The sequence below is a fragment of the Ascaphus truei genome, chromosome 5 (genome assembly GCF_040206685.1).
Source record: "Ascaphus truei isolate aAscTru1 chromosome 5, aAscTru1.hap1, whole genome shotgun sequence".
Classification (NCBI taxonomy): domain Eukaryota; kingdom Metazoa; phylum Chordata; class Amphibia; order Anura; family Ascaphidae; genus Ascaphus; species Ascaphus truei.
The window spans coordinates 56,440,471-56,467,105 of NC_134487.1; the positions used below are offsets into that span (position 1 = coordinate 56,440,471).

General features: G+C 44.4%; 2 protein-coding genes across 5 annotated transcripts in view; one reads left to right on the top strand and one right to left on the bottom strand.

Annotated features, from left to right (window-relative positions):
- The window catches only part of HDAC10 (histone deacetylase 10), a 44,459-nt gene that overhangs the window by 2,817 nt on the left and 15,007 nt on the right, over positions 1–26,635 (bottom strand). For all 3 annotated transcript variants that reach the window (XM_075599852.1, XM_075599853.1, XM_075599854.1), the window contains 13 exons: positions 25,294–25,420; positions 24,167–24,232; positions 23,454–23,513; positions 23,157–23,246; positions 22,242–22,348; positions 20,517–20,584; positions 18,235–18,484; positions 17,081–17,171; positions 16,221–16,306; positions 14,277–14,333; positions 13,681–13,765; positions 12,182–12,370; positions 11,259–11,418 (listed from right to left, as the gene is read on the bottom strand). In XM_075599852.1, coding sequence (XP_075455967.1) covers positions 11,259–11,418; positions 12,182–12,370; positions 13,681–13,765; positions 14,277–14,333; positions 16,221–16,306; positions 17,081–17,171; positions 18,235–18,484; positions 20,517–20,584; positions 22,242–22,348; positions 23,157–23,246; positions 23,454–23,513; positions 24,167–24,232; positions 25,294–25,420 — 1,436 coding nt within the window. The remainder of the gene's footprint in view (positions 1–11,258; positions 11,419–12,181; positions 12,371–13,680; positions 13,766–14,276; positions 14,334–16,220; positions 16,307–17,080; positions 17,172–18,234; positions 18,485–20,516; positions 20,585–22,241; positions 22,349–23,156; positions 23,247–23,453; positions 23,514–24,166; positions 24,233–25,293; positions 25,421–26,635) is intronic.
- On the top strand, positions 18,764–21,974 carry LOC142495012 (uncharacterized). 2 transcript variants are annotated; one of them, XM_075599856.1, is made up of 3 exons: positions 18,764–19,702; positions 20,474–20,620; positions 20,814–21,974. In XM_075599856.1, the coding sequence occupies exon 3, from the start codon at positions 20,822–20,824 to the stop codon at positions 21,896–21,898; it is 1,077 nt and encodes a 358-aa protein (XP_075455971.1). In that variant the 5' UTR covers positions 18,764–19,702; positions 20,474–20,620; positions 20,814–20,821; the 3' UTR covers positions 21,899–21,974. The 2 variants fall into 2 exon arrangements, with proteins under 2 accessions (XP_075455971.1, XP_075455970.1); XM_075599855.1 differs by having other exon boundaries at positions 20,474–21,974.

Sequence of the window (26,635 nt, forward strand, 5' to 3'; positions counted from 1 at the left end):
CTACACAAGCTTGTCCGGTCCTCACCACCGGGGTTTTAATATTCACACTGTAAATAATGTACACAATGCGAGTTAAACATATATTAATAAAATGTTATTATTTTTTGTCATTCCCCTGAGGTAGTCACTATGACCGGTCTCCATTACTGATCCTAATATAGCCCTGGTATTACCTTTTCAATTGGATACCAATACTAGGTTTGCTAAAATATCAATAGGTTGAGTGCAATAGTCAGGGAACTTTTTCCTGATCCTCTCTGATCGGACTCTGTGGTTATGTTCTTTATTCCCCCATGCACCACCTTAATGATCATACATCAACTCTAGATATTATGGTTGAGCAGTGAGCATCTTTTTTTGTGTAAAATAGAGACAGAGAAAGCAATCCAATAGAAATAAGGTGCACACTGGGAATTTATTATCTATCTATCTACATTGTTTTAACTTTTCTCTAGGGAGAAAACAACCTTTAATCTAAGATACATATAAAAGATCCACATGTAGGGATCAAAAAAATGATCCTTATCTAGATATTCTAAAAAGTTGTAAGTTTATTAATCATAAATCATGACAAGTGACTGAACATTTTTTTTAAATAAACGGAAACTAAAATCACTTGGTCTGTGCTGTTTAGTTGAGAGGGCTGCTCTGTATATAAATAGATCCAGTGCCTTAAGAAGTAATATAGTATCTATAGTTTGTTGATACTTCTATTCATGAAGTGAAGACTGATACGGTGTCTGAATAAGGCAGCGATTATAGTTTCAGTGCGTGTGCAATGCCGCGCCACCAGAACAAACTAATGCTTACCAATGAAGTCGCACATAGTGCGTGCGATTCTCGGCCAGACAAATGAATTTGTCTTTGCCGCGCGACGGCCAGGCCATGTGGCGGTTCATCCAATGAGGGCGAACCAGCCGTGTGACGCATCCACCATGCCTCCAGCTAGTGCATGTTTCACTCATGCGTGACATCACGCAGTCGGGCGCGAGCATGCACTATAATCTTTAAGAAAATAAAAGCCCATTTTTATGAATGCCCAGGGAACCAATAGCAGACATGGGATACATATCTAACGCTACTATAACAGCCATAGTCTTTGTTGTATTCTGTGCCATAGGTTACCTGTGATCACATTTTATTTTCATTTGAAAGACCGCTCTGACAGTTAACTACTTGTGTGATTGACCTGAAAAAAAAAAAAAAAATCTTTGTCTTTACCATCTCTGCATCGTTATCAGGAGAGTATTCCAAAATGGATGAGCAGGAACTCTGGAAAAGCATTGCAACTTCTGAAGAAGCAGTGGGTGTGGCTTTAGTAGAGGAGTCTGATAACGAGAAGTATTTTGAAATCCTACTTTCTATCTGTACTACCCACTGATTGGCACTTTTTCATCTGACTGGCTAATAACGGCATGACATCTCTGCATGCGTAACTGAATGAGCGGCTCAGTGAGTAAAGACACTGACTGAAAAAAATGACACAGTTTGAAGCAGGGGAGCCTGGTTCAAATCCCAGTGTCCACTACATATGACCTTGGGCAAGAGACTATCACCCTGTGCCTCAGGCACCACAAAATAGATTCTAAGCTATGGGGAAGGGCCTGCACAAATTATATGTACAACTCTGCTTACACTAAGCACTATACAAAAAAAACAAACAATTAAATTCCAAGTTGATCTGGTTTCCTGCTACTGCCGTCTATGTGCTTGCATATGCTCCATTGAACCATGCGTTTGTTGCCTGGGTTAGGGTAGAATGTTTTTCACAGACGACACATTTTTTGGGTTTCGTCCCTGGCATAGAAATACATTGCCTTGCTTTAGAAGTACTTTCCTGGTGATCACCTCATTCCTCTTCAATGCTGATGGTTTCTACTTCTACAGTGGAAGATTAGTCACACTGTTTTACAGTGTCTAAATGTTCCCTTGTCATGGCTTTTCTTCTTGGGTTTTCCCTACTACTACTACAAGTAGAAACAATCCCTCTGCTCTTCTTGCTCCATAAATGTCTTTTTCATGGAGCCGTGTGATTTTGATACAGTAGCAGGATAATTCTGTGTTCCCTTTCATCCATACCTCGTTTTATGCAAGATAATATCCTATTTGCCTTTGCATACTGCCTGGCATTGAGCACTATTGCTGTCTACAAGCACTCAAATATCATTCTCTATCGAAGATTTACCTAATTATGTCTCATTTACTTTGTATATAGCATGATTATTCTTGTTTCCCAAATGCATAACCTTATATTTATCTGCAGTAGACCTAATCTGCCATTTACCTGCTGAAGCCACTCTATCCAAGTCCCTCTGTAGAAAAATTAATTCCTGCTCCAATACTACCTTACATAATTTAGTGTCGTTAGCAAAAATGGTACCTTTGCTCGCTATGCCAACCTCAAGGTCATTAATAAAGAAGTTAAAAAGCAGTGGCCCTAGTACTGAACCTTGAGATACTCCAATTCTAATTTTAGGCCAACCGGAAAAAGTTCCATTTATAACAACTCACTGCTGCCTATCCTTCAACAAGTTTTCCTGAATATTAAACCCCTTAAAAAGCCTTCAAGTAGCTTCCCCACTATTGATGTCGGGTTTACAGGTCTGTAATTCCCTGATTGTGATCTAGATCCAATTTTAAATATAGGCACAATCTGCTTTACAGTGAGTGGGGGAGTGGGGGAAGTGGATGGACTGGGCGCTTCCTAAACAATATAGTAATTAGTGTGATAAGTGACACACCTTAAGTACACACAATAAACCTATCACCATATAGTGTTAAATAAAATAAATTAAAACCAGTGTACAACAGCAGCTCAACTTCCTCTTTTGGGATCGTTCCTAATCCCAGGATGTGAAGTATTTCTTTTCTTGGGGTTGAGGAGGAGCGCTGGATCTCGTGATATGTGAAAAGATATAGATATATATAGTGCAGATGGTAATTCACTGCTTTAAATGATGTAAAACATAAGAAATGAACTCACAAAGAACGTATAAAATCACTGCATGTCAGAGATCCTTCTCTCTCTGACTGGAGCCCTTTGTGTAACTGGAGTCTGTATCCTCTCAGTGAAGTGGATGATATGAAAATAAAGAAAACCACAAATAGTGCAAATAGTATGAACTATACAAATGTATTATGCACAGGTAGTCAGGAAACTCACATTTTCCATAATAAAGTTGGGTGGTGGAGAGAACCACCGATAGAAGCAGGCTGCTGTTCGGTGCTTCACTTTCCCCTCACAGTGTAGTTCAATGCCAGTCTATGCCGTCGCGTCGTGATTTTTAAGTAACAGTATATAGAAACATTTTAGTGTGTATACTTTATTTAAATATATTTTTATTTACACCAATATGTTCAGAATTAAAAAACTCCATATTCTATCTTCTTTAAGTTTAATAAAGATTATCTAGCAATGTATTTATGTATGTATCCATTGTAAGGGCTTTGGACCTCGCGCTATGTGTGAGCGCTGAGGGGGTTAACTTTCAATATACTTTTTTTCTACATTAATTGATGGGCCTATATATTACACTAGAGCACACCCATTCAATTGTACTCCTGACGAAGCTGTTGCGAAACGCGTAGAGTTAGAGTTCTGAGAGATTCTGCGCCTGGAAGGACTGGCAAACCACTGCTGAGATCACTCCCATTCTGGCTTCCCGCCCTCACCCGTGACGCGAAACCGGAAGTGACGCGACGGCACAGACTGGCATTGAACTACACTGTGAGGGGAAAGTGAAGCACCGAACAGCAGCCTGCTTCTATCGGCGGTTCTCTCCACCACCCAACTTTATTATGGAAAATGTGAGTTTCCTGACTACCTGTGCATAATACATTTGTATAGTTCATACTATTTGCACTATTTGTGGTTTTCTTTATTTTCATATCATCCACTTCACTGAGAGGATACAGACTCCAGTTACACAAAGGGCTCCAGTCAGAGAGAGAAGGATCTCTGACATGCAGTGATTTTATACGTTCTTTGTGAGTTCATTTCTTATGTTTTACATCATTTAAAGCAGTGAATTACCATCTGCACTATATATATCTATATCTTTTCACATATCACGAGATCCAGCGCTCCTCCTCAACCCCAAGAAAAGAAACAATCTGCTTTACTCCAATCTTGTGGTACTGAGTCTGTGGAACTGGAGTCCTTGAATATTACATGTAATGGTCTGGCTATGACTGAATTTAACTCCTTAAAAACCCATGGGTGCATGCCATCAGGGCCAGGTGCTTTATGTACCTTAATTTTATCAAGCCGCTTTTGCACTTCTTGTGTTAACGAAATGTTAATGTTTAGGTTGTGGCTTCCTCTTTGTACAGCATCTAGGATGCAAAACATGTATGTAATACCACTGCCATCTCCTTACGCCCAATAATTTTCCTGCCATTCTCAAACAGCAAGGGTCATACAATCTCGTTTCTAACGTTTTTGTTATTAATGTACTTGAATAACTTCATACGGTTGATCTTCTGTTCTATTCCAATTCTCTCATTTTTCTATTCTGCTTGCCCTCTTGCATTGCCCTGTTACATTCCTTACAATATTTAAGTTTATTTAGCCCTGTTGGTTTTGATTTTATATTATCCAAAGTGTAGTTCTTGCTGGAAATGACTCATGCAGTATGGCAACAGGCAACATTTAAAATAAAGTTCAAATAGATTTTAAAAATAAACATTTTAAAATCCAGCTTCAAAGGGCCTCCCAGAGAAAAAGTGAAAGATCAATGCAGGAGCCGCTCCAAGATACTCGGACTCACAGGTAAAAATTAAAAAAGACAATGCTTTATTGGGTTACATAAATGAGGGGACACTCAGGACATACAAAAATAGGGGAACCTCCTCCCACGCGTTTCGGGTATAGAGTGCCCTTTCTCAAGGAGGCCTCCCCCTTTGTCTGGGGTGTGTTTGGGTGTTTGAGCTTCTCTCCCCACTTCTCTCTGAGAGAAAAAGAGGAAGAGAAACATTGTTAGAGGGGTTTAGATTTTTGGCGGGGGGGATTATTTATTTGTCTATTTAAAAAATAAAAATATATGGAGAGAGAGAGAGGGAGACTGGTAGGGGCCAGATCAGGAGATGTGCTGCCCTCCTGTGAAACTGAGAAGATTTTGCCAGCCAGACTGTTAGCATGGCAAACAACAGCACCAGTAGCGGTAGATGTACTCATTGCTACTACCAGTTGACTTCAGCGGTAGTACTGTGGCCACAAGCACACCCTCCTGTGGTGTGAGGCTACCGATTAGCAAGAAGAGGAATTGGTTGAGTTGGTCTTTGATGAGATAGTTTCTTCCACCTCCTCTACCCCACTCATTTCTAAAGGGAGCAGATCAGCATGAGGATTGGGCTTTTGTTATGCTGGAGACTGAGACTGTGTCAGGGCTACCAATGACATAATCCCTATACGATTCTAATATCTCAGCTGTGGCAGTGACCTCTGATGCTTTCTCAACCCAAGCACAGATATTGTTTCAATAGCGGTGTCGGTAGGAATTGTAGCCTGGAACGCAATTATAGTGGCCGTGTACGCGCAACAGCACGCTGCAAGTACAAATGTTTGTTCCTCATCGAGGCCGGCCATAGTAAGCACGAGCGCTGCAGAGCGACCGCGTGGGCGATTTTTTAAAATACAAATGAATGGGTTTTTTTGCGCAACGGCCGTGTCACGTGAGCGGTTTAGCCAGTGAGGGCGAACCAGTAGAAGGGATTTTAATCCGCGCTCGGGCTTCCCAAGTATGTATATCGCACCAGTTCCTTCTTGCAGCTTCTGTGATAAGGGTATCTCCCGTCCCCCATAACACCCACCGGACACAAGCTCCATGGGTGATTGAACATATAAAGAAAAAAAGCACACAGAGCACCAAAGGTTGGAAAAAATGTAATAAGCAGGACAAATATGAATAAGTAAAAACTTACATATCATGTAGCTGCAGTTCAGCAAGTAAAATTGGACTGAGTCCTTGTGTCAAGTATCAAGTCCGATGGAATCGGGCAGAGTGGCTGTCTGGTGCCAAATTTTTTTTTTAAATAAATAATCCCCGTCCCTGATTGGGTTAACGCGGGGAAGAGGGCCGGCAGGCAGCTCTGGGTTAGCCCCTTCCCCCGATCTCCTCCCCCTCCTGCCCCTGATCTCCTGCCCCTGATCTCCTCCCCCTGATCTCCTGCCCCCGATCCCCGCTTGCTGCCCGGGGGTGTCCGCCTCTGAAGGGGGTCCGCTTCCGCTGCTGCCATGTGCGACCCCCTGCCTTGCGGGTGAGTGTGTGTGAGTGACAGACTGAGTGACTGTCTGTGAGTGACAGACTGAGTGCTAGTGAGTGAGTGCCTGTGAGTGAGTGAGTGCCTGTGAGTGAGTGCCTGTGAGTGAGTGAGTGCCTGTGAGTGAGTGCCTGTGAGTGAGTGCCTGTGAGTGTCATTGTGTGTGTGTGTCTCTCATTCTCTCTGTGTGTGTGTCTCTCATTCTCTCTCTGTGTGTGTCTCTCATTCTCTGTGTGTGTGTGTGTCTCTCATTCTCTCTGTGTGTGTGTGTCTCTCATTCTCTGTGTGTGTGTGTCTCTCATTCTCTGTGTGTGTGTGTGTGTCTCTCATTCTCTGTGTGTGTGTGTGTGTGTGTGTGTGTCTCTTACACTCTGGATCTGTTATTTACCCTATATATCTTAACTGCCCTATACCTACACCGAAATAACCTAAACTGCTTTCTTCCAGATCTAACTCTCGAGCTTCACACGGTAGACATCGAAACCCCCCCTAAACCAGAAGACAGGTAGGGAACACCTCCTCTCCAATGCATAACATTGCGGGAATGAGGTACCTGGACATTGAGGCTACGGATCAGGTAAGATCCCAGGCGGGATTGCTGCTTTAGATATTGTGATGCGGGGACGTCCAGGCACTAGTTACGGGGTTCAGGAACATTCACACACACACACACACACACACGTAACAAGGACTAATTGTAGTATAATGTAATACAATAAATAAACTAATGTCAAAAACGAATGTTCTTACTAGGAATTTATTCATTTTATTTTTTATTTTTTTTAAAACGGGTCTGGGGCGGGACTAGGGGGCGAGTAGATTTTTGGGTGATTTGTCGAACAATATATATATATATATACAGTGTTCGACAAATCACCCAAAAATCTACTCGCCCAACCAAAAAATCTACTCGCCACCTAGTCCCGCCCCTAGTCCCGCCCCTAGTCCCGCCCCCAACCCCGCTTTAAAATAAAATATATAAATAAAATACATTTAATAAATTCCTAGTCAGAACAACATTCATTTTTGACATAAATGTATTTATTGTATTACATTATACTACAATTAGACGTGTATGTGTGTGTGTGTGTGTGTGTATTAGACGTGTGTGTGTGTGTGTGTGTGTGTGTGTGTGTGTGTGTGTCAATGTCGGATCTAGAAATAAAAGCTAGATGTGAATGACTAGTTTCCTGAAGTCCTTAACCAGTGTCTGGACGTCGGCGCTTCACAGAGAGAGACAGACAGACAGACAGACAGACAGACACACACAGAGAGCGGCACACACACACACACACACACACACACACACACACACACACACACACACACACACACACACACAGAAAGAGAGACACACAGAGAAAGAGAGAGAAAGAGAGACACACGGAGAAAGAGAGAGAAAGAGAGAGAATGAGAGACACACACACTGAGAGAATGAGAGACAAAGAGAGTGCGACAGAGAGAGCGAAGAAGAGAGTGCGACAGAGAGGGAGACAGAGAGAGGGAGACAGAGACAGAGAGAGGGAGACAGAGGAGGGAGAGGGAGACAGAGAGAGAGAGGGTGACAGAGAGAGGGAGAGGGTGACAGAGAGAGGGAGAGGGCGACACAGGGAGACGGAGAGGGTGGGTCACACAGGGAGAGGGTGACACGGAGAGGGAGGGTGACAGGGAGCGGGACAGGGTGACACAGGGAGAGGGTAACACAGGGAGAGGGCGACACAGGGAGAGGGTGAGAGGGAGAGGGTGACACAGGGAGAGGGAGAGGGTGACACAGGGAGAGGGAGAGGGTGACACAAGGAGAGGGAGAGGGTGACACAGGGAGAGGGAGGGTGACACAGGGAGGGTGACAAAGGGAGAGGGAGGGTGACACAGGGAGAGGGAGGGTGACACAGGGAGAGGGAGGGTGACACAGGGAGAGGGTGACACAGGGAGAGGGTGACACAGGGAGAGGGTGACACAGGGAAAGGGTGACACAGGGAAAGGGTGACACAGGGAAAGGGTGACAGGGAGAGGGAGGGTGACACAGGGAGAGGGAGGGTGACACAGGGAGAGGGAGGGTGACACAGGGAGAGGGAGGGTGACACAGGGAGAGGGAGGGTGACACAAGGAGAGGGTGGGTGACACAGGGAGAGGGTGGGTGACACAGAGAGAGGGAGGGTGACAGGGAGAGGGAGGGTGACAGGGAGAGGGAGGGTGACAGGGAGAGGGAGGGTGACAGGGAGAGGGAGGGTGACAGGGAGAGAGGGAGGGTGACACAGGGAGAGGGGAGGGTGACACAGGGAGAGGGAGGGTGACACAGGGAGAGGGAGGGTGACACAGGGAGAGGGAGAGAGAGGGTGACAGAGAGGGAGAGGGTGACAGAAAGAGGGAGAGGGTGACAGAAAGAGGGAGAGGGTGACAGAGAGAGGGAGAGGGCGACACAGGGAGAGGGCGACACAGGGAGAGGGTGACACAGGGAGACGGAGAGGGTGGGTCACACAGGGAGAGGGTGACACGGAGAGGCAGGGTGACAGGGAGCGGGACAGGGTGACACAGGGAGAGGGAGGGTGACACAGGGAGAGGGAGGGTGACACAGGGAGAGGGAGGGTGACACAGGGAGAGGGAGGGGGTGACACAGGGAGAGGGTGACACAGGGAGAGGGTGACACAGGGAGAGGGTGACACAGGGAGAGGGAGGGGGTGACACAGGGAGAGGGAGAGGGTGACACAGGGAGAGTGTGACACAGGGAGAGTGTGACACATGGAGAGGGTGACACAGGGAGAGGGAGGGGGTGACACAGGGAGAGGGAGGGGGTGACACAGGGCGAGGGTGACACAGGGAGAGGGTGACACAGGGAGAGGGTGACACAAGGAGAGGGAGAGGGTGACACAGGGAGAGGGTGACACAGGGAGAGGGAGGGTGACACAGGGAGAGGGAGAGAGAGGGTGGGAGGGGGGGGGGGGAGGATGGCCCGATGGGTGGGAGGGGGGGGGGGGGGGAGGATGGCCCGATGGGTGGGAGGGGGGGGCGACAGATGGCCCTGCATGGGCCTAAGGCAGACAGGCGTGGAAGGGCTGGCTGCCGGAAGGGGGAGGAGTGGAAGCGCTGAGGCGGGAAGCCACTGCTCAGAGAGCCGGAGGCGGGGTAATCTCCCCCAACAATATGAACCCGCCTCCGGCTTTTTTTTTTTTCTCCAGCGCAAGCGCTGGAAAAGCAGCAGCGCGAGCGCGGGATATTTAAAAAACACATGTGTGCTGCTTGGGCCAATATTTACTCGCCCGGGGATTAAATCCACCCGCCCCGGGCGAGTAAATGTATATAATTGTCGAACACTGTATATATATATATATATATATATATATATATATATATATATATATATAATTGAATTTTGTGTGATTGTTGCTAGATGTGGTGAATCTGATTGGTCCGTGGGTCTGTCACTCAGCCTCTGGCCAATCAAATTGGTCCGTATCCCTGCCCCGCCCCGCACGCCTCTCATTGGCCTGCGTGACTCTATGATGTCACCCAACTGCCACTCTCTCCTCCTCCTCACCCGCAGCTCACCTTCCCCCTCGGCCTCACCCAACTGCCACACACACACACACACAACCACCCGGCCACTGTCCTCTTCACCCAGCGGCCCGGACCACCGGCTAGCCCCCCCCCCCCCCCATCACCCCCCCAGCGAAACCTCCCCCCACCCCCCCCCCCCCCCCCCACCCGCAGCTCACCTCCCCTGATTGTGTGTCTCTGGCTGGCTGTCTCACATTGCGTGTCTCTGATTGGCTGCCTCTGATTGTGTCTGTTTACCTGCCTTTGATTACCTGTCTCTGATTGGCTGCCTCCCCCCTGGAACCACACACACTGACTGACAGCCGGCGCAGGACTACATCCCCCAGCTTCCCCTGCGACGGGTGACGCGTCAGTCCCGTGACCCGTCCCGCCTGGCTGCTCCTCCCGTGGTAAAGATGGCGGATGAGGATTCCCTCCAGTCAGCTGAACGGGGGCGGTGGGGGCCCGTGGTTCGGCCCGGCAGGCCCGGGGGCAGGGCCGCGGGTAGTCTGCATCGTTAAGTCCAGGTACGGGTTTAACGAGCGGGGCCAGGTGAGCGTGGGCGGCCAGCTGCGGAGCATTAATGGGGAGCTATACGCGCCGCTGCAGCATGTGACCGCCGTGCTGCGCGGTGGAGCTGCCGACCGAGCTGGGATCCGCAAGGGAGACCGCATCCTGGAGATGTAACTACCACTGTATCCCTAGATCCCCGCTATCCCCAGCACCCCCACATAAGCACCAACAGTACCCCCACATCAGCACCCTGGTATCCCCAGTTCCCCGCAATCCCAGCACCCCCACATCTCCCATCAGCACCCCCACATCAGCACCTTCGCCACCCCTGTCCCCCCCATCGGCACACCCACATCAGCACCCCCACATCCGCACCAAACCCTCAGCACACCTATACAATCACCATTAGCACCCCCACATCAGCAGTACCACCGCACACCGTCCTGTGACGCGTGGACCACTCCCACCCAAATGCCATCCCACCCCACAAACATCCCGGGCAACGCCGGGTCTCAGCTAATATCTCTATCTCTCTCTCTATCTCTATCAGCCCTATTCATGTTTTGCCTCATTTTACGATGTGTTTTCCGAAGCTTAGTTCAGAATTCGACTCCAATATTGAATTTAAGAAATGCTTGCCGTAGAGTTCAATTTGGAAACAGTTCTTTTTGACTGAACATAAATATTTGTGTGATTCGGAATTGTAACCTGCGAACGTGCCCATCTTTAATAGTTTCTGAATGGTGCACTGCTAGGACTCCTTTTTGGCACCGCTTACTAAATATGGGTTAAATATTTAGCATTTTCTGGGTCTTCTGAATTTTTTGGAGAGTAATTGCTTTGAAATCATATTTCCCACACTTCATGAGAATATGCCTACAGCCTCTTCACGATGAGCACAGCCTTGTTAAAATGTATGCAGGTATGCCAACCGTATTGCAATGACTTACCACAAAACTGAAGCATTTTCCATTCCTTCTGAAGGATCTGAAGTTGTTCTTTTAGGGCTTGCGCACTTTCTTGAGTAGGTGGTTTATAAGGTCCAAAGTCCATTGCGGTAGAACCTACTAAGCTGTTGGCTATAGTCTCTGCAAGGTTTGGTTCCGTTTCCTGTTAGTCAAGAAATAAGAGCAACGTACTAAATAATACAGGGTAAACCACTACCACCAATGGCTTTTTTATTTAGTTATATTGCAGCTTTATGGATTCCTAAACTAGCCAATTAAATTGAGAAGTGTACAATGTATATCATTATGGGGTTAGGAATATTCCATTACGCCTTATAAATCACAATGCACTCACTGGCACATAGAAATGGACTACAGAAGATGATCACTTGGTCTGTCCATTTCACTGCCTGCTGTGACACCCTGGCGTCTGTCTTAAGAAACTTTTAATTCCTTTACTCTATGTACTGCAACTTTGTTAGAGCTGGTGAAAATATATATCGTTTTTGAAAAACAATGACGCCAAGAATAAATCGGCACAATATAAACCAATACTTAAAGCAGCAATTTCCCTCACCCCCCATCGTCTCTAATTACCGCTAGCTGAAAAGCACTACATTGAATCACTTAACAGAACATACATCTCTTATGTGATACAATGAAATATAGTGCAGTATAATAAATCTTATGCGATACACTTAAATATATTCCGTACAGAAATTGAATATGTAGATGAAATGTATTAACATCCTGTCAGAGGTCCCTTTCGAGCGGGGTTTATTCTGTTTATAGATAGAAGGGAAAAGGAAATACTGCGATATTTAATGGAATTTTGGTTGTTGGAGATGACATGCATCACAATCTCTTCCATCAGCGCAGGGGTTAATCCTGGCAGTAACATAGCAAGAGTTGACCCCTCATCTTACCGGAACAGTAGCGAGAATTCTCCCCTCTGCTAGTCCCTGTAGCAGGCTGGTGAGCAGAGCAATATCTTTGGTGCAGATGCTCCGGTTACCTCCTGTAGCCATGATTATAAAATCAGGCTGGTAGCTGTATGCCAACGGAAGTATAAATCGGAACAACACATAGAAGAAGCTGCTGTTTTCATCCGAACACTGCAAAAAAGGAAGGCCAGATGAACAGTTATTTAGGAATAATTAATGCAATGAAAGTGGCGATAAAGTAATAGCTTTTTACCTGAAATACTACTAAATTATATAGCGTGCAAGAAGAATTTCAATTTTCAAAATTCAGTAAGTAGGTCATCAAACCCCAACTAGATGAAAGCTGAGCTTCAAACCCAATAAAGCAGTGGCCACACAACCAAACTCTCAGGTTGGACATTTCTTTACGAACAGCCAGTTGAGAAAAAACTAGGTTCATGAAACGCAGAAACAAACCAAAAACAAGTCCTTTTTCATATATCTTATGTAGCCGAGTCCCCCTACCCTGCCTCTGGTGCGAGGGATCAGTTTAGTGTTTCCACGAAGCTCCACGCAATTGGGAGGTGGGATAGCTATTTTGCGGGTTGCACATGCGCAGTACGGCGAGGCACACATGCGTAGTGGAGGAGGCAGTGGCCGCCACGGAACTACAAGTTCCAGAATCCCCAGAGAGAGGGACTGTACCACATGGGACTGCCCAGGCAATAGAATTGTAGCAAGGGGGAAAACAGAATATCCTCCGCGTGCAGAGAGCTCGTGCGCCAGTCTGGACGGAGGAGGCAAAGTAGAAGGTAGTGTCCAGGGAGCAGTGCTTCCTGGCCTAGGTCTAGATCTTGCTCCCTAGGCCCCAGTTAGGCCCTGAGCCATAGTAGAGGAGTGTTGCAGGGAAAGCCTCAGATTTGAACTCTTCCCCTTACTGATATTTCTGCACTAGTGACTGGACGGCCAAGTGATGCTCTGCGACCTGGGTTTAGGCCGCAATACCCCAGAACATTCAGGTGGGACCCTCCAGCTGGAGCTCACCTTGCGAGGAGGATACATTAGGAGAGAGGGGATTTGTGTTGGAGGCCCCGCTGCATGGGACCCGCTCCATCTCACTACGCCAAGCAGCACCTGGGTACTGGAGTACCCAGGCAGGTAGCCAATGTGCACCTACATCCACAGGGGATAGCGCTAACTCACACTTGGGTGGGAATTGCTGGGACAAGACACCAGTACTTTGGGGGAACCACCACGTGTTCCAAAAAATTATGGTTATGACACTAGCCAGATTCATACACACAAAACAAATTGTTAAAAGGGTGAACTAATCGGTTCCTTTGGTTGTGGGTTTCCAAGATTCCCTGTAAGTAAGGCTCTATATCACACAAAAGGGAGATTTCTACTAATTCTAATTGGACGTTTCAGAGAATTACAGGCCGTTGTGGTGATCAGATTCTAAAATTATAAGTGCTTGAATAATGGTATTTATTTTTACTTACTTCTTTCCACTGCAAAGAAATGTGGTATTTAGAGTTCGTATTCTCGGATGGTGGAGTTCCACAAATTCTCAGGGACAGAGTACTCCTGCAAAATGCAATGCGTCTCAGAAAATATTTAACAGCAAACACTGATGTGTGGATTGTCTGACTTATAATTGAGGCAGCATTTCAGTCTATTTTCACAAGCTTTTGTCACAAGGGTTATGCGTTAGACAGGGAGCCCACATGTACCTGCTCCAAAATATGGGAAGTAATTTTTTCTGGAGCAGATAATTTAATTACATCAACCCCTGAATAAATAGATCCATGGTTACAATACCATTTGAATGTGTAATATAAGCAATTTCATGCACTCAGCAGCCTTTATTAAGAGGTATAAATCAGACATGTACCAACATCTCTAAGCATCAACTTTTACTTATATTGTCCAACGTGCATTTATATAATGCTATTCAAGAATTAAACCGTTCTAAACTAAAACTATCTGATCTAATTGTGTATAATTAGTATTGATTGAAACAAGAATCTATGTATTTCTTCAACAACACGTTGGTTTCAAAATGCTTCAATTTCTGTAAGAACCAAAAAGCACTTACCCATCATCATTTAAATCTGGTTTAGTATCCATGTCTCCAACAACAATATAGAAAACCCTGCAAGTGAAACATAACATGATATGGACAGATTCTTCTGTGGCTTTTTAGGTTTAAAAGTTCTAAACCCTCTGCTCATCTCTCAAAGAATTTGCTGATTACACATTATAAGAACACTCCAAAAAAAAAAAAAAAAATAGTATGGACATGGAAGCATATTTCCTGTTCTAAAATAGTCTAGAACATGTACATTTCCCGGTTCTGTCATTTTATCTAGACGAATGCTGTGCACTCATATACTCTGTTGTAACTGGAAGCTCAAAGGATAGATCTGAACCACACTGTTGGCTCCAGACTCAATCAGCAGCTTCCACCACTCTTCCCTGAAATTCATGCTCACCCGCCTCTTCCACAAGTTTATTTCATTATTACATTGTTGAAAAAATACATGTCCATTGGGTTCAACCTATGTTACATTTAGACAACAGATACTTATCCTATATTTGTATTTACAGTATTTTGATCCAGAGGAAGGCAAACAAAAAAACACCAGTGAAACATTATCCAATGAGGAAAATAAATTCCTTCCTGACCCCAATATTGGCAATCAGATTTCTCCCTGGATCAACATTCTTCCCATGTTTACTTATTTGGTATATCCCTGTATAGCTTTCCTTTCTAAAAAGATGTCTACTCAAATTTTTGTTTCTTTTTTACGCAAAGCACAAATTAATATTGTTTGATCGTTTCAGTAGACTACTTAAAATGTATTTTTTAATATAAGGCTACGGCCCCACTTTCTGCGCTGCCCGCGTGCCTGCCAGGCTGGTGATGCGTGCAGCTCTGTTCCCCGGTCTGCAGTGAGCTGCAGGGGGAAAGACGGGGGGCGTGGCAGGGGGCACGGCTATGACATCACCCGGCAGGTTCGCCCTCATTGGCTGAACCGCTGGGGGGCGACCAGTTTTTCCTCTCTTCGGGAAAAACTGGCCACCTTGTAGTGGGCCTGGCCCCGCTGCAGCAGGCACTTGGCCTAAGCAAGTGATTGTACGGGAAACAAGTTTGAATGCCGTAGAAAATTAGATCAACGCTGATGGAGGCTTCCATTATGTTTGAGGCTTATCCAAAGCTTATTTCCATGGAAGAGCTATTGTCTGGGATTTGCCAAACTAATCGGAAAAGATCTTATAACCACTCCTGTGCACAATGAAATGAGTTTCATATTTGTATGTCAAAATTGATTGGTGCAGAGGAGATGCGTGCACAGTTAAGCAGGAAATAAAATAAAAACGATCGTGCAACAAAAACTTTAAACAGATCATTAAATATATGTAGTAATCAAGAATCCCATGAAGTAAATGTACTGAACCAGTATCTCCTGACCTGACGAGTATTCACTGCATTATAGGGATTGATAGGGAAGTGGCATAACTTTAATAGCAGCAATCCCAGCAAAACTTATTTTTTTTTACCCACTTCCCCCCCCCCTTTTTTTAAATGTATTTCTTTACGGGATGGGAATGGGGGGGTGGAGGGGGGCTCCTTCAGAGCAGTACTATGCTTCTTTCTGCTCCGGGGCCTCCCCTTCTAAAAAAAACCCCCAGAAAGTACCGCTGGTAACTTCACTGATAAGGATCTTCAGAACCAGGGCTCCCCTGAGCTGAGAATAGCACAGTTCAGCTCTAGAAAAAAACCCGTTCCCATCATTTAAAAAAATGGGGGGGAGGGGAAAGAGAGAGGGTGAGGTGGAATAAAATGGCAGTATTGGCGCTTTAACCCTACTGATAGGCAGTTATCAACTGTGGTATTTCTTGATGGCAAAGCAACTCCTGGGCAACTATTTGCAATATATATCTGATACAGGGATGTCAGCAGCAAATATTGTTTTCCTGAGAAGCCGTCACACTAAAGGGTTTCTTTGTTTTTTCTCTGCTACAAGCTCAGACTTACCTGTGTACACCTGCATGTAAGACATGCTGTAATGCGACAGCAGCAGAGAGAGAAGCGTTAGGTGATAAAGCAATGCCATTATTTGTCTGAGGGTGATAAAAATGTTTTTATAAATGAAAGCATCTCGTTAGGAGTCACATACACGTTTTAGGTCTTAGAGAAGTATTATTTAGAGTACTTTATACTTTCATGCTAGTAATTCCTACTAGTAAGTCATACTAGTGGTGGAGATGTAAAGTCAGAAGAACCAATACAATGTTACTACAGTTTGGCTTTGCATTGAATGTTATACATCCTGCAGAGCACATGAGGTAGCAGCTGTGCTCTCTGCACCGCACTGGAGGCTCTAAAGGGTCTACAGGATATGTACTGTATATAGTGTACTGTATATAGTGCACTGTATTGATTATGGGAATTTGTAAAGATATTGCACCATTCTTTGGTACAAGTGTTCGTAACGGTCTACAATCCCCGATGCCATAATAAAAAACAGCAGTGTATTCAAGTGTGGCTAATACTAAATAATGCTGCTACTTTAAAGCAGCAATAATACATATATCCAAAATATATATATATATTTTTTTTTAATCCAGAATAAAGAGATCTAGAAACCACATTCCTGCTGCACAGCTTTAAAAATCACAAAGCTCTGTAGGGCTTTCATAAAATGGCTAATCTGTAGGTGACATCACTAAAAACGTAACCACCCTAAAACAGACACGCCATGTGTATCTAAAAGCTAGTCCAGGGAAGGACTAGTGCCATGGAAATGTGAGCAGGAGGAGAAAGAAAGAAAAAAAACTCAGAGGATTCTGTTTCATTGATTTGGAAAATTAAAGGAACTACTCGTTGTAACTTACCTGCTTGTTCACAAGTTTGTTGATGAGGCTTAACATTTTCCCCAGAGAAGTCAATACATGTTCTTTGTTCCAAAGCTCTCCTTCAAAACAGCTGACAACACAAAGAAAGTTTCAAAAAGTCATTTGTTTACATTGGTAACATATAGTTTCCCAATAAAAGGTGAAGAACAGAAGATAGCGAGACCATGGAATATAATACGGAGCTGGGTGACCTCTCCTACGCACTGCATTACCAAAAAAAATGGGTTTTTTTTTATAATAACTGCATTGTTTCAGGATATCACTGCTAAAGGTTGTTATTATTCCTTTTGTGCCTCAAGCACAGCATTACCTGAACTTCTGGCACCTAAGGGTTGAATAAACCCATAACATGTTGGTGAACTCACACTATATAGTAGATTTTTATGCAAATACGTGATAAAGTGATGCATGAAGACAGAGTTTGAGCAATCTCATTATATAACCTGTACCCCATGCAACTCTTCCATTTTCCAAAACGTCACAGGAGTGTCGTCAATGTGACAAAAAAAAAACCCCCACACCATATTTGAATTCTTAATGAGACATCAAATCCAAAATCGCCATCCTTAACCCTTTTTCTTTATAGAAAATAACTTTCCTGTAGATTTGACAGTGGGGATCATCACTTTTTGATTCCACTACAATCTTATAATGTCTGGTTTGCAACTACTAATGCCCAATAACAATGCAGAACCAGAAGCCAAGGTCAACCTGCCATGTTGAAAAGCTCAAAATCCCTATTGGTTCTTCACTCCACCTTTGAAGTTTTTAAAAAGTGCATAGGAGCAGAGTTTGCGCTGTGTATGCGCTATACAAAACATTGCGATAGATATATCTATCTTTGAGTGGGATTTCGGATTCTGCACTTATCAAAAGCAGGCTTAGCTCTACAAACGAAAGTAATAAAGCAATTAAAAATGCTAACGAATGTTCTAAATAGATATGAAGCAAAAAGTAACACACATCTGTGTGTCATTACCCAGACTCCTCACTTGCAGACTAAAGACAGACATGAGAAAAGAGCAGGTTTTGGGGACCTGTACTAGCAGTTTCTGCGTCTTTGCATAATGTGTAAGATTCCTGAACAGGATTAACCCTTTCCCATGTCTAAGTTCAAAATATATACAACTCACCCACTGTAAGCATCAGTTTCTTCCTTTGGAGCGGTTTGTTCCTCCACTTGCACACTGGCAGGCAGAACAAGCGTGTTCCCCTCAGGGACCACAGCAGAGGTTTTGATAGGAGCTGCACGATGCAGAATTTCTTTCATATGAGACTCCAGAAAGTCATTAATTGCAGCAGCATCCAAGCTCTGACTCTGTGCACTGAGAGGCTCAACAGCAGGCTCACCTTTAGTACTTATGTCTTCTACTGGTTTCGTTTCTTAAAAACAGACAATCTTTTTTATTTTCCAGAGATAGATATTGCATTCAAAATAATTTTATTTTTCATAAATAATAAAGAATGTCAAACTCTGCAAATTTTGGAGGCACTTTAAAAATGTGTCCAGAGGAGCATACAATTTAATCTTGGTGCCGGAGGTTCAGGGAGATAAAGTGATGGCCTAAGGTCACACGGATTTGAATTAGGTTCATCTGCTCCTAGATCTTTACCTTTGTCTAAAATGTTGACTTCATATTATATTCCCCTTTCTGCCATCTAACCAACATTACCCAACATGGTACAGTATAGTACAAATATAAATACAGGATTCTCAATTGTATCTGTACTAATCTAAGGCAGGGGTAGCCAACGCCAGTCCTCAAGGGCCATCAACAGGTCAACGTAGCCAGAACACACACTACGGTTTGCACACCAAAAATTATTATATAGATATATAGTTAGCGCTAAAACATAAAATACAATAGATGGAAAGGAAGGGAACTTTTTAACGGTTTTATAAACAACAAGACGGGCTCTCTCTGGACCAGAGGTTTCTCTGGTACAGTCTGGCAGCTGTCAGAGACTACTCAGGCTACCTTCACCATCTTTTGGGAGGTGTCTGTTCTCAGAGTAGAAGAAGCTATACCCAACTGTGAGTGAGCACCAATAACACTTATTGTTTTATATTTCAGTTTATTCATTTTCAGGGAAAGGGACCGCAATGGTAATACACATTTAATTTGCACGGATATGTAATCGTTTATGTTGGAGACTTGGCAGGTCTTTCTCTGCGCACAGAACTCGTCATTAAATGCAGCAATCTGGGATGTGCGACATTTTTGTTTAACTTTCCAAAAGCCAGAGCAACCCAGGAATCCTCCTGATAGTGGACATATTTCCCTCTGTAGGCTGTAACTTTTATTTATTTTTTAAACACATGGCCACCCATTAGCAGCAATACTATAAGGATGTCGCTCTAATTTACTGTCCATGTCACTTTTTCTCCAGCAAATTGTAGGACCAGAAAAGTTACATATTTCCTGAACCAGGATTTTTTTTGCAGTTTGCTCAAGCATGCTGTGCTGCCGGAGACACCTGTGTTTAGTAAAATGATTTGGGCCAGGGAGAGAGTGGGAACCTCTGACGTATCCTCTTTAACACCGTGATGCCTTCATTACAAGAAACATTATTGGTGACAGTTATGGTGGTATGTTGGAGGTAAATATTGTCTTGATCCCCAAGGCTGCGCTTATATAGTGCCCGCAACGGCGCTCCAAAACAAATTAATTGACTCCGTCGCAAGCGCTTATAGAAAGCATGATGGCGACAGAGCGACGGAGCGTCTAAAAATTTGGAAGCCGGGTAAATTTGATTTTTTAGAGGCAGTCGCCACATGTGACTAAACCAAATTGCGCGGCCCGCCCCTTTTAGTGACGCCACTGGCCTTGTCGCCAGCGACGTCACTATAAGTGCGGCCTAAGATAGCAATGGTACTACCCTGGGAGATTCCCCCTCCCCTGTTCAAACAATAGAACAGAGCATGGAATAATCCCCTTCTCTGCAAATGAATTAATCAAACCCTTGACATTCAATTTTAAGTGTCTACCTCAACCTAGCCCATGAACTTGGATCTCCAGGGCATCCCCTAAAAGGGTTCCCTGCAGTTTTCAGATCATGAAGATTATACCAAATACAGAAGAATGTACAATGCATCTGATCTCAGACGCGCTATTAGAGAGGGTTGAGGTTCCTTACAATGCATCTGATCACAGACGCACTATTAGAGAGGGTTGGGGTTCCTCAGAATTTCACAATATGATAGAGTTCCTTAATCAAAAAAGGTTGGAAACCGCTGACCTAGCAGCTCCCGTTGTGCCAACACTAGCACACCCCACTTGACATAGCAGCCAGATTTGCATCAATATAAAAACCTGATAATTTCAAAGTAGTCCCAGTATCTTGCTAAACATTTATTGTATTTGTTTACAGAAATCCCAATAAAATGGAATAAATGAATAAAACATAAAATTACCATCATGCAATAAACACTGCCAGTATGGAGTATGTGCAGCTCGTACATTCTGTATGGATTCTAAGGCACTATATAAAAAAAGAAATACTGCCGCAGTCAGAAAGGTAATAATACTTCATAAACAGCACTTTGTGTGTTAACAAATACCTCATGTTAGTGAGTATTAGAATAAATCATTGTTTTTACATCATTTAGGTACTGAGAAACATGCTTTACTAATAAGGCTTCGTGCAATTACAAAAAAAATGACCTTTGTAGGTTGTGGATTTGCACACAGCACAAAATTGTATTTTGCAGCCTCAGTAATGTCATCAGAAATAACAAATAGAAGAGGATCTTCCACAGAAAGAAGGAGAAGGGTGACCGGGATACAAGCAGAGCCGAGACATCAGCCGGGATACAAGCAGAGCCAAGACATCTGCTGGGATACAAGCAGAGCCGAGACATCTGCCGGGATACAAGCAGAGCCGAGACATCTGCTGGGATACAAGCAGAGCCTAGACATCTGCTGGGATACAAGCAGAGCCGAGACATCAGCCGGGATACAAGCAGAGCCGAGACATCAGCCGGGATACAAGCAGAGCCGAGACATCAGCCGGGATACAAGCAGAGCCGAGACATCAGCCGGGATACAAGCAGAGCCGAGACATCAGCCGGGATACAAGCAGAGCCGAGACATCAGCCGGGATACAAGCAGAGCCGAGACATCTGCCGGGATACAAGCAGAGCCGAGACATCTGCCGGGATACAAGCAGAGCCGAGACATCTGCCGGGATACAAGCAGAGCCGAGACATCAGCCGGGATACAAGCAGAGCCGAGACATCAGCCGGGATACAAGCAGAGCCGAGACATCAGCCGGGATACAAGCAGAGCCGAGACATCTGCCGAGATACAAGCAGAGCCGAGACATCTGCCGGGATACAAGCAGAGCCGAGACATCTGCCGGGATACAAGCAGAGCCGAGACATCAGCCGGGATACAAGCAGAGCCGAGACATCAGCCGGGATACAAGCAGAGCCGAGACATCTGCCGGGATACAAGCAGAGCCGAGACATCTGCCGGGATACAAGCAGAGCCGAGACATCTGCCGGGATACAAGCAGAGCCGAGACATCTGCAGGGATACAAGCAGAGCCGAGACATCTGCCGGGATACAAGCAGAGCCGAGACATCTGCCGGGATACAAGCAGAGCCGAGACATCTGCCGGGATACAAGCAGAGCCGAGACATCAGCCGGGATACAAGCAGAGCTGAGACATCTGCCGGGATACAAGCAGAGCCGAGACATCAGCTGGGATACAAGCAGAGCCGAGACATCAGCTGGGATACAAGCAGAGCCGAGACATCAGCTGGGATACAAGCAGAGCCGAGACATCTGCTGAGAGGGAGAGACACAAATAGAGTAGAGAGTTGACCAACACAGGGGGGCGCAAACTCTTTTATCTGCTCCCCCCTGCCTGCTCTACCCCCTCGCCCTTACTTTTTCTCCGGCGTCATAAGGGATATATATATATATATATATATATATATATATATATATATATATATATATATATATATCCCCCGGCATTAAATTTAAATGTTCTGGGGAAGAGCGTGGGGCCTCTGTAAGCACCGCGCCCCCCCACCAAAATAATTTACGCCCCCAGTTTGCGCACCCCTGGAGTAACAGATGAGCTAAGAGTAAGAGGCGCAGAAGCAGAGATGCTTTATTTTAGTGTATACCTGTAACAAGGTGTCATTTCTCCAGACAGTCTGGGCACGGGGTCTCCAAGTAAAGTCATCATAGTCATGCAGACAGATTCTGCCAGGGACCTCAGATGGTATCCACCCTGCATAAAATGTCATGTGTATCATATACAGTATAGCAAAATGACCTGCATGCCGGAGCTATGCTACGTCACGCTATAGGCAAAAATCCATCACTGCCCAACGGACTTCTTTAATATGCATATTAAAGGTTTAATGTTCTGCATATGATCCTCGTGCTTTATCATTTAACCAGATCAATAAATAGTATTTCAAAACTATTGGTACATTTGAGGGTAACCTATAGCATTCCATTGACAGTATTTTTGTGAGGATAAATAATGTATATTTATCTAGCGGCGATAATGTATATAGCGCTGTGCTTAACAGAATTTACTGGTACAATACATCCCGCTTGCCACAAAACCTCGTTTTGATTCCTGAAGCACAGGACAACATAGAGCTGGCAATGGAAACTACACTGGGGTTTTCCAGACACACCGGTCTGTGCCTTTACTCCAATGCCACTTCCACCAGACAATTAAATATATGAAGATACTTGATAAGGGCAGTTAAAATATGGAATTTACTTCCGATGGAGACGGTGATGGCAGAAACAATAGGTATTTTTCAGAAAATATTAGACCTTTATAGAAAGGAAAGATATACAAGGATATACCAGATAAGTTTAACATAGGAAGGATGCTGATCCGGGGAGAAATCCGATTACCATTACTGGGGTCAGAAAGAAATTGACATTATCATTGGATAACGTTTCACTGGTTTTATGGTTTGCCTTCGATCAATATAAATACGTACGTGTCATTTTTTTGAACTTCACCTGTTATGTAACTTTTCACATGATGAAAAAATAAATAGACAGCCGCTTACCTCTAGGACAACACACATTTTACCACCAGCAAGATGCATAAGCAGGTGAGTGAGGTGAGAGAAGCACTCAGGAGTGGCAGACATGCGACCCTGCGAAAACATGAGTGTTCTTACTACAGACGGATTCCAATGCAAGTCATCTCAGCCACAACACCACTCAATGATTTAATTAGACAGTGTATATAAGAACCATTGTGCATCCTTACATTTTTTTTTTTTTCAAAAGACTAGAAGTACAAAGGTTTTTTTTTTTAAAACGTTTAAAGAAATGCTAAACATTTAATAAAAATGACCTACCTCTGGGTCACCAATTCCTGAGTCGTACCCAGCCGACACCAGAATCATTTCAGGATTAAACTATTAAGAAGAAAGAAATGGGAAGATTCTGGAGGTTTGTTTTTTATTTTTTAATGATGCGTGTTTTAATTGGGCATCCAGACAGTAGAAATCTTCTACACAATGTAAAGGTTTGAATAATGATTCATGATTAGCATGCCGTTTCCTCCTGCGCAGTTTACAGACTCACAGCTAAGTAAGCAGACGCCAATATTGTAAAATTATCAGACCGGCGTTATATAATAATAAATAAAATAAAAAATAAAAAGATTACCCCATAAAAACTGAAGGGGAGGGTGCACGTTTTTCATGTGAATACAGATGAAATGAGAATAATATTATTATTATTAATAATAATAATAATATACAAATTGATCATGTAGTAGTATTAGATCTGCTTTTGCTGATGGCTCTGGTCCCACATGTGCGTTAGATAAAGCAGGGAATTACTTCCCCCTATCACACCCTGACCCCCCCAGGTCATAGCAGTATTAAGCTTCTTTTGCGTGTACGGTCACACCCTAGCATCCCTGAGGTCGACACTGTGATCTTTAAACGTATTAAAAACGTTTCCTTAGCTGGCACAAAAAAAAAAAAAATAAGCATGATGTAGTTTTTAGTATGTCTATTTTCCACGCCCACTGAAAGGGAAACAGTTAATAAAATCCACCTACCTCATAGGCCACAGGAAGTAGCACGTGGAAAAAAGCAGCAACATATTCAGCATTTCCCATGCCAATCTGAAAAGCAGATTAACAAGATTATTTTCTTCTCTAGGGCTCCTTCCATGATATGTCCACTCGTGAAAACGGGGCATTTCCACAGACTTTGAAGCACTGAGTCAGTATGTGAACAGAAACAGAACCATGGAAAGAGCCACGACGATGCCCTCGAGTCCCTGTAGGGCGCAGAACTACATTCAAAGCTTTTAAGCCTGCGATACCAATCAGTTATTTTCCAATACAAATATGTGTCACACAGGAAGGATCTCACATGCAACATGGATAAGTACATTCATATGTCACAACCATTCAAGTGCTTACAGTATGTCGCCCATCTTTCTATTCCCAAAGAAATTATACCTGTGGACGCTTTGTACATAACACTACATTATTTGTATTAGTTTCTGTCTAAATGCAGTACCCACATCTCTAGGACAGTGAAGAAAGCCCAAAGAACATCCACCCCCCGCATATACAGCAATTCAAAGATGCTTGTAATACAGATTAGTAAACCCTAAATCAGGGGATCGCAACTCCAGTCCTCAAGAGCCCCCAAACGGTCAGGTTTTCAGGATATCTTTGCTTCAGCACAGGTGGCTCAATCAGTGGCTCAGTCTTTCACTGAGCCACCTGTGCTGAAGCAGGGATATCCTTAAACCCTGACCTGTTTGAGGGGGTCTTGAGGACTGGAGTTGAGATCCCCTGCTCTACATGGGTAGAAAAGATGCATTTCAAATCGATCTACAGTATTACACTACAAGACAAAATAAAGCAAGCTAACTGGACCATCTTAAACCTGCTACCCAGTGGTCGACAAATCGCCAAAAAAATCTACTTGCCGAACAAAAAAAATCTACTCGCCATCTAGTACCACACGTGTGCTGCTTGGGCCAATAGGAGCTCGCCATGATGTTAAATCCACTCGCCCGGGGCGTGCAAATGTATAGGTTTGTCGAACACTGCTGCTACCCATTAAATATTTCTCCCCACCTCACTAAGTAATGCAACGATACTTTGCGCAGGAAAGAAAGGGTTAACAAAGCCCCAGCATTTGCATCACAACAAGACCAACGCTAAACCTTGTTCCACGGGACATTTATGTTGAAGCCGGTTCCTTTCCCTTTGCCAACTGCATCATAGTCCGATTCGCTGAGATATGGCCAGAATGTTTTGTGCTCATAGCGATGCCACGAGAAATACAGAACACTGAAAGGAGAATGAGAATGAATGAAAAGAAATGTAAATACTTGACAAACTGGAAATTAACATCCTTCACATACCTGGCAGATTTCACATTGCTTTAATATTTTGCGCTTTTCATCATTGCACAGATCATTTTGAATTCCTACCATACTTTTCTCATTTTAAAAATAAGTCTTCGGGTTAACTGTGGAAAGGCAGCGATGCGCCTCGTTGGCTTTTGGTGCAGTTGGATTTTCCCTTATAGGTAGGGTGAACAGATTTTCAAAATGAAAAACCGGGACACAATAAAAAAATATTTATAAAACAAATTACATCACGTGACGCACCCCGTTGCCATGACAACGAGACACTGACGTCAGGCGGTGACATGTTGCCATGACAATGTGGCATCACGTGATGCCTCGGCACCATAATGCATCCCGTTGGTGGGGGCTGCAGTGTGTGTCTGTGTATAGGAGGTGGGCCCTGCAGTGTGTGTTTGTGTGTATATAAATAATGAAGTCATGAATTAAAATAATTAACAAATTAAAATTAAGTAAATAATTGACAAATTAAAATTAAATAAAAAAATTTAGGCATTAATTAAAATTAAGACTTTTAAAAATGTGACCTTCCTGACCTTACACTTTGCAAAATAGGGTCTATTGCTCTCCTCGTGGCAGTCAGTGACATCACTGCCATGCAGGGCCGCAGACAGCTTTCCTGGGACCCAGGAAGAACGTTTTCACCGGGGCCCTCTACCCACGTTTCGGCAGCCTTGCGAGAACCCCCCCTTCTCACACACCTCCTCACTCTCACCCCACCTCACACTCCCCAGTCACCCATTCTTTCCCCCCCTCTCACCCATTCCTTTCCCCCCCCTATCTCTTACACCCCCACCCCCATGTATTTTTCTCCCCTCCCCACACTCAACCTCCCTCCCCAATATACGTGCACACACAGTGACACACACACAGTGACAAACACACACAGCCCCCCTTCCTCATACTTCCCCCTCCTCTCCCCATACCTGCCCCCTCATACTTCCCCCTCTTCTCCTCCCCATATACCTCCTCTCCTCATACCTCTCCCTCCCCTTCCTTTCCTCATACCTACCCTCTCCCCCCCTCCTTATATCTCCCCTCCTCATACCTGCCCCATCCCTCCCCATACCTCCTCTTCCCCTCCCCATACCTCCTCCCCTCCCCATACCTTCCCCTCAGCTCCTCATATCTTCCC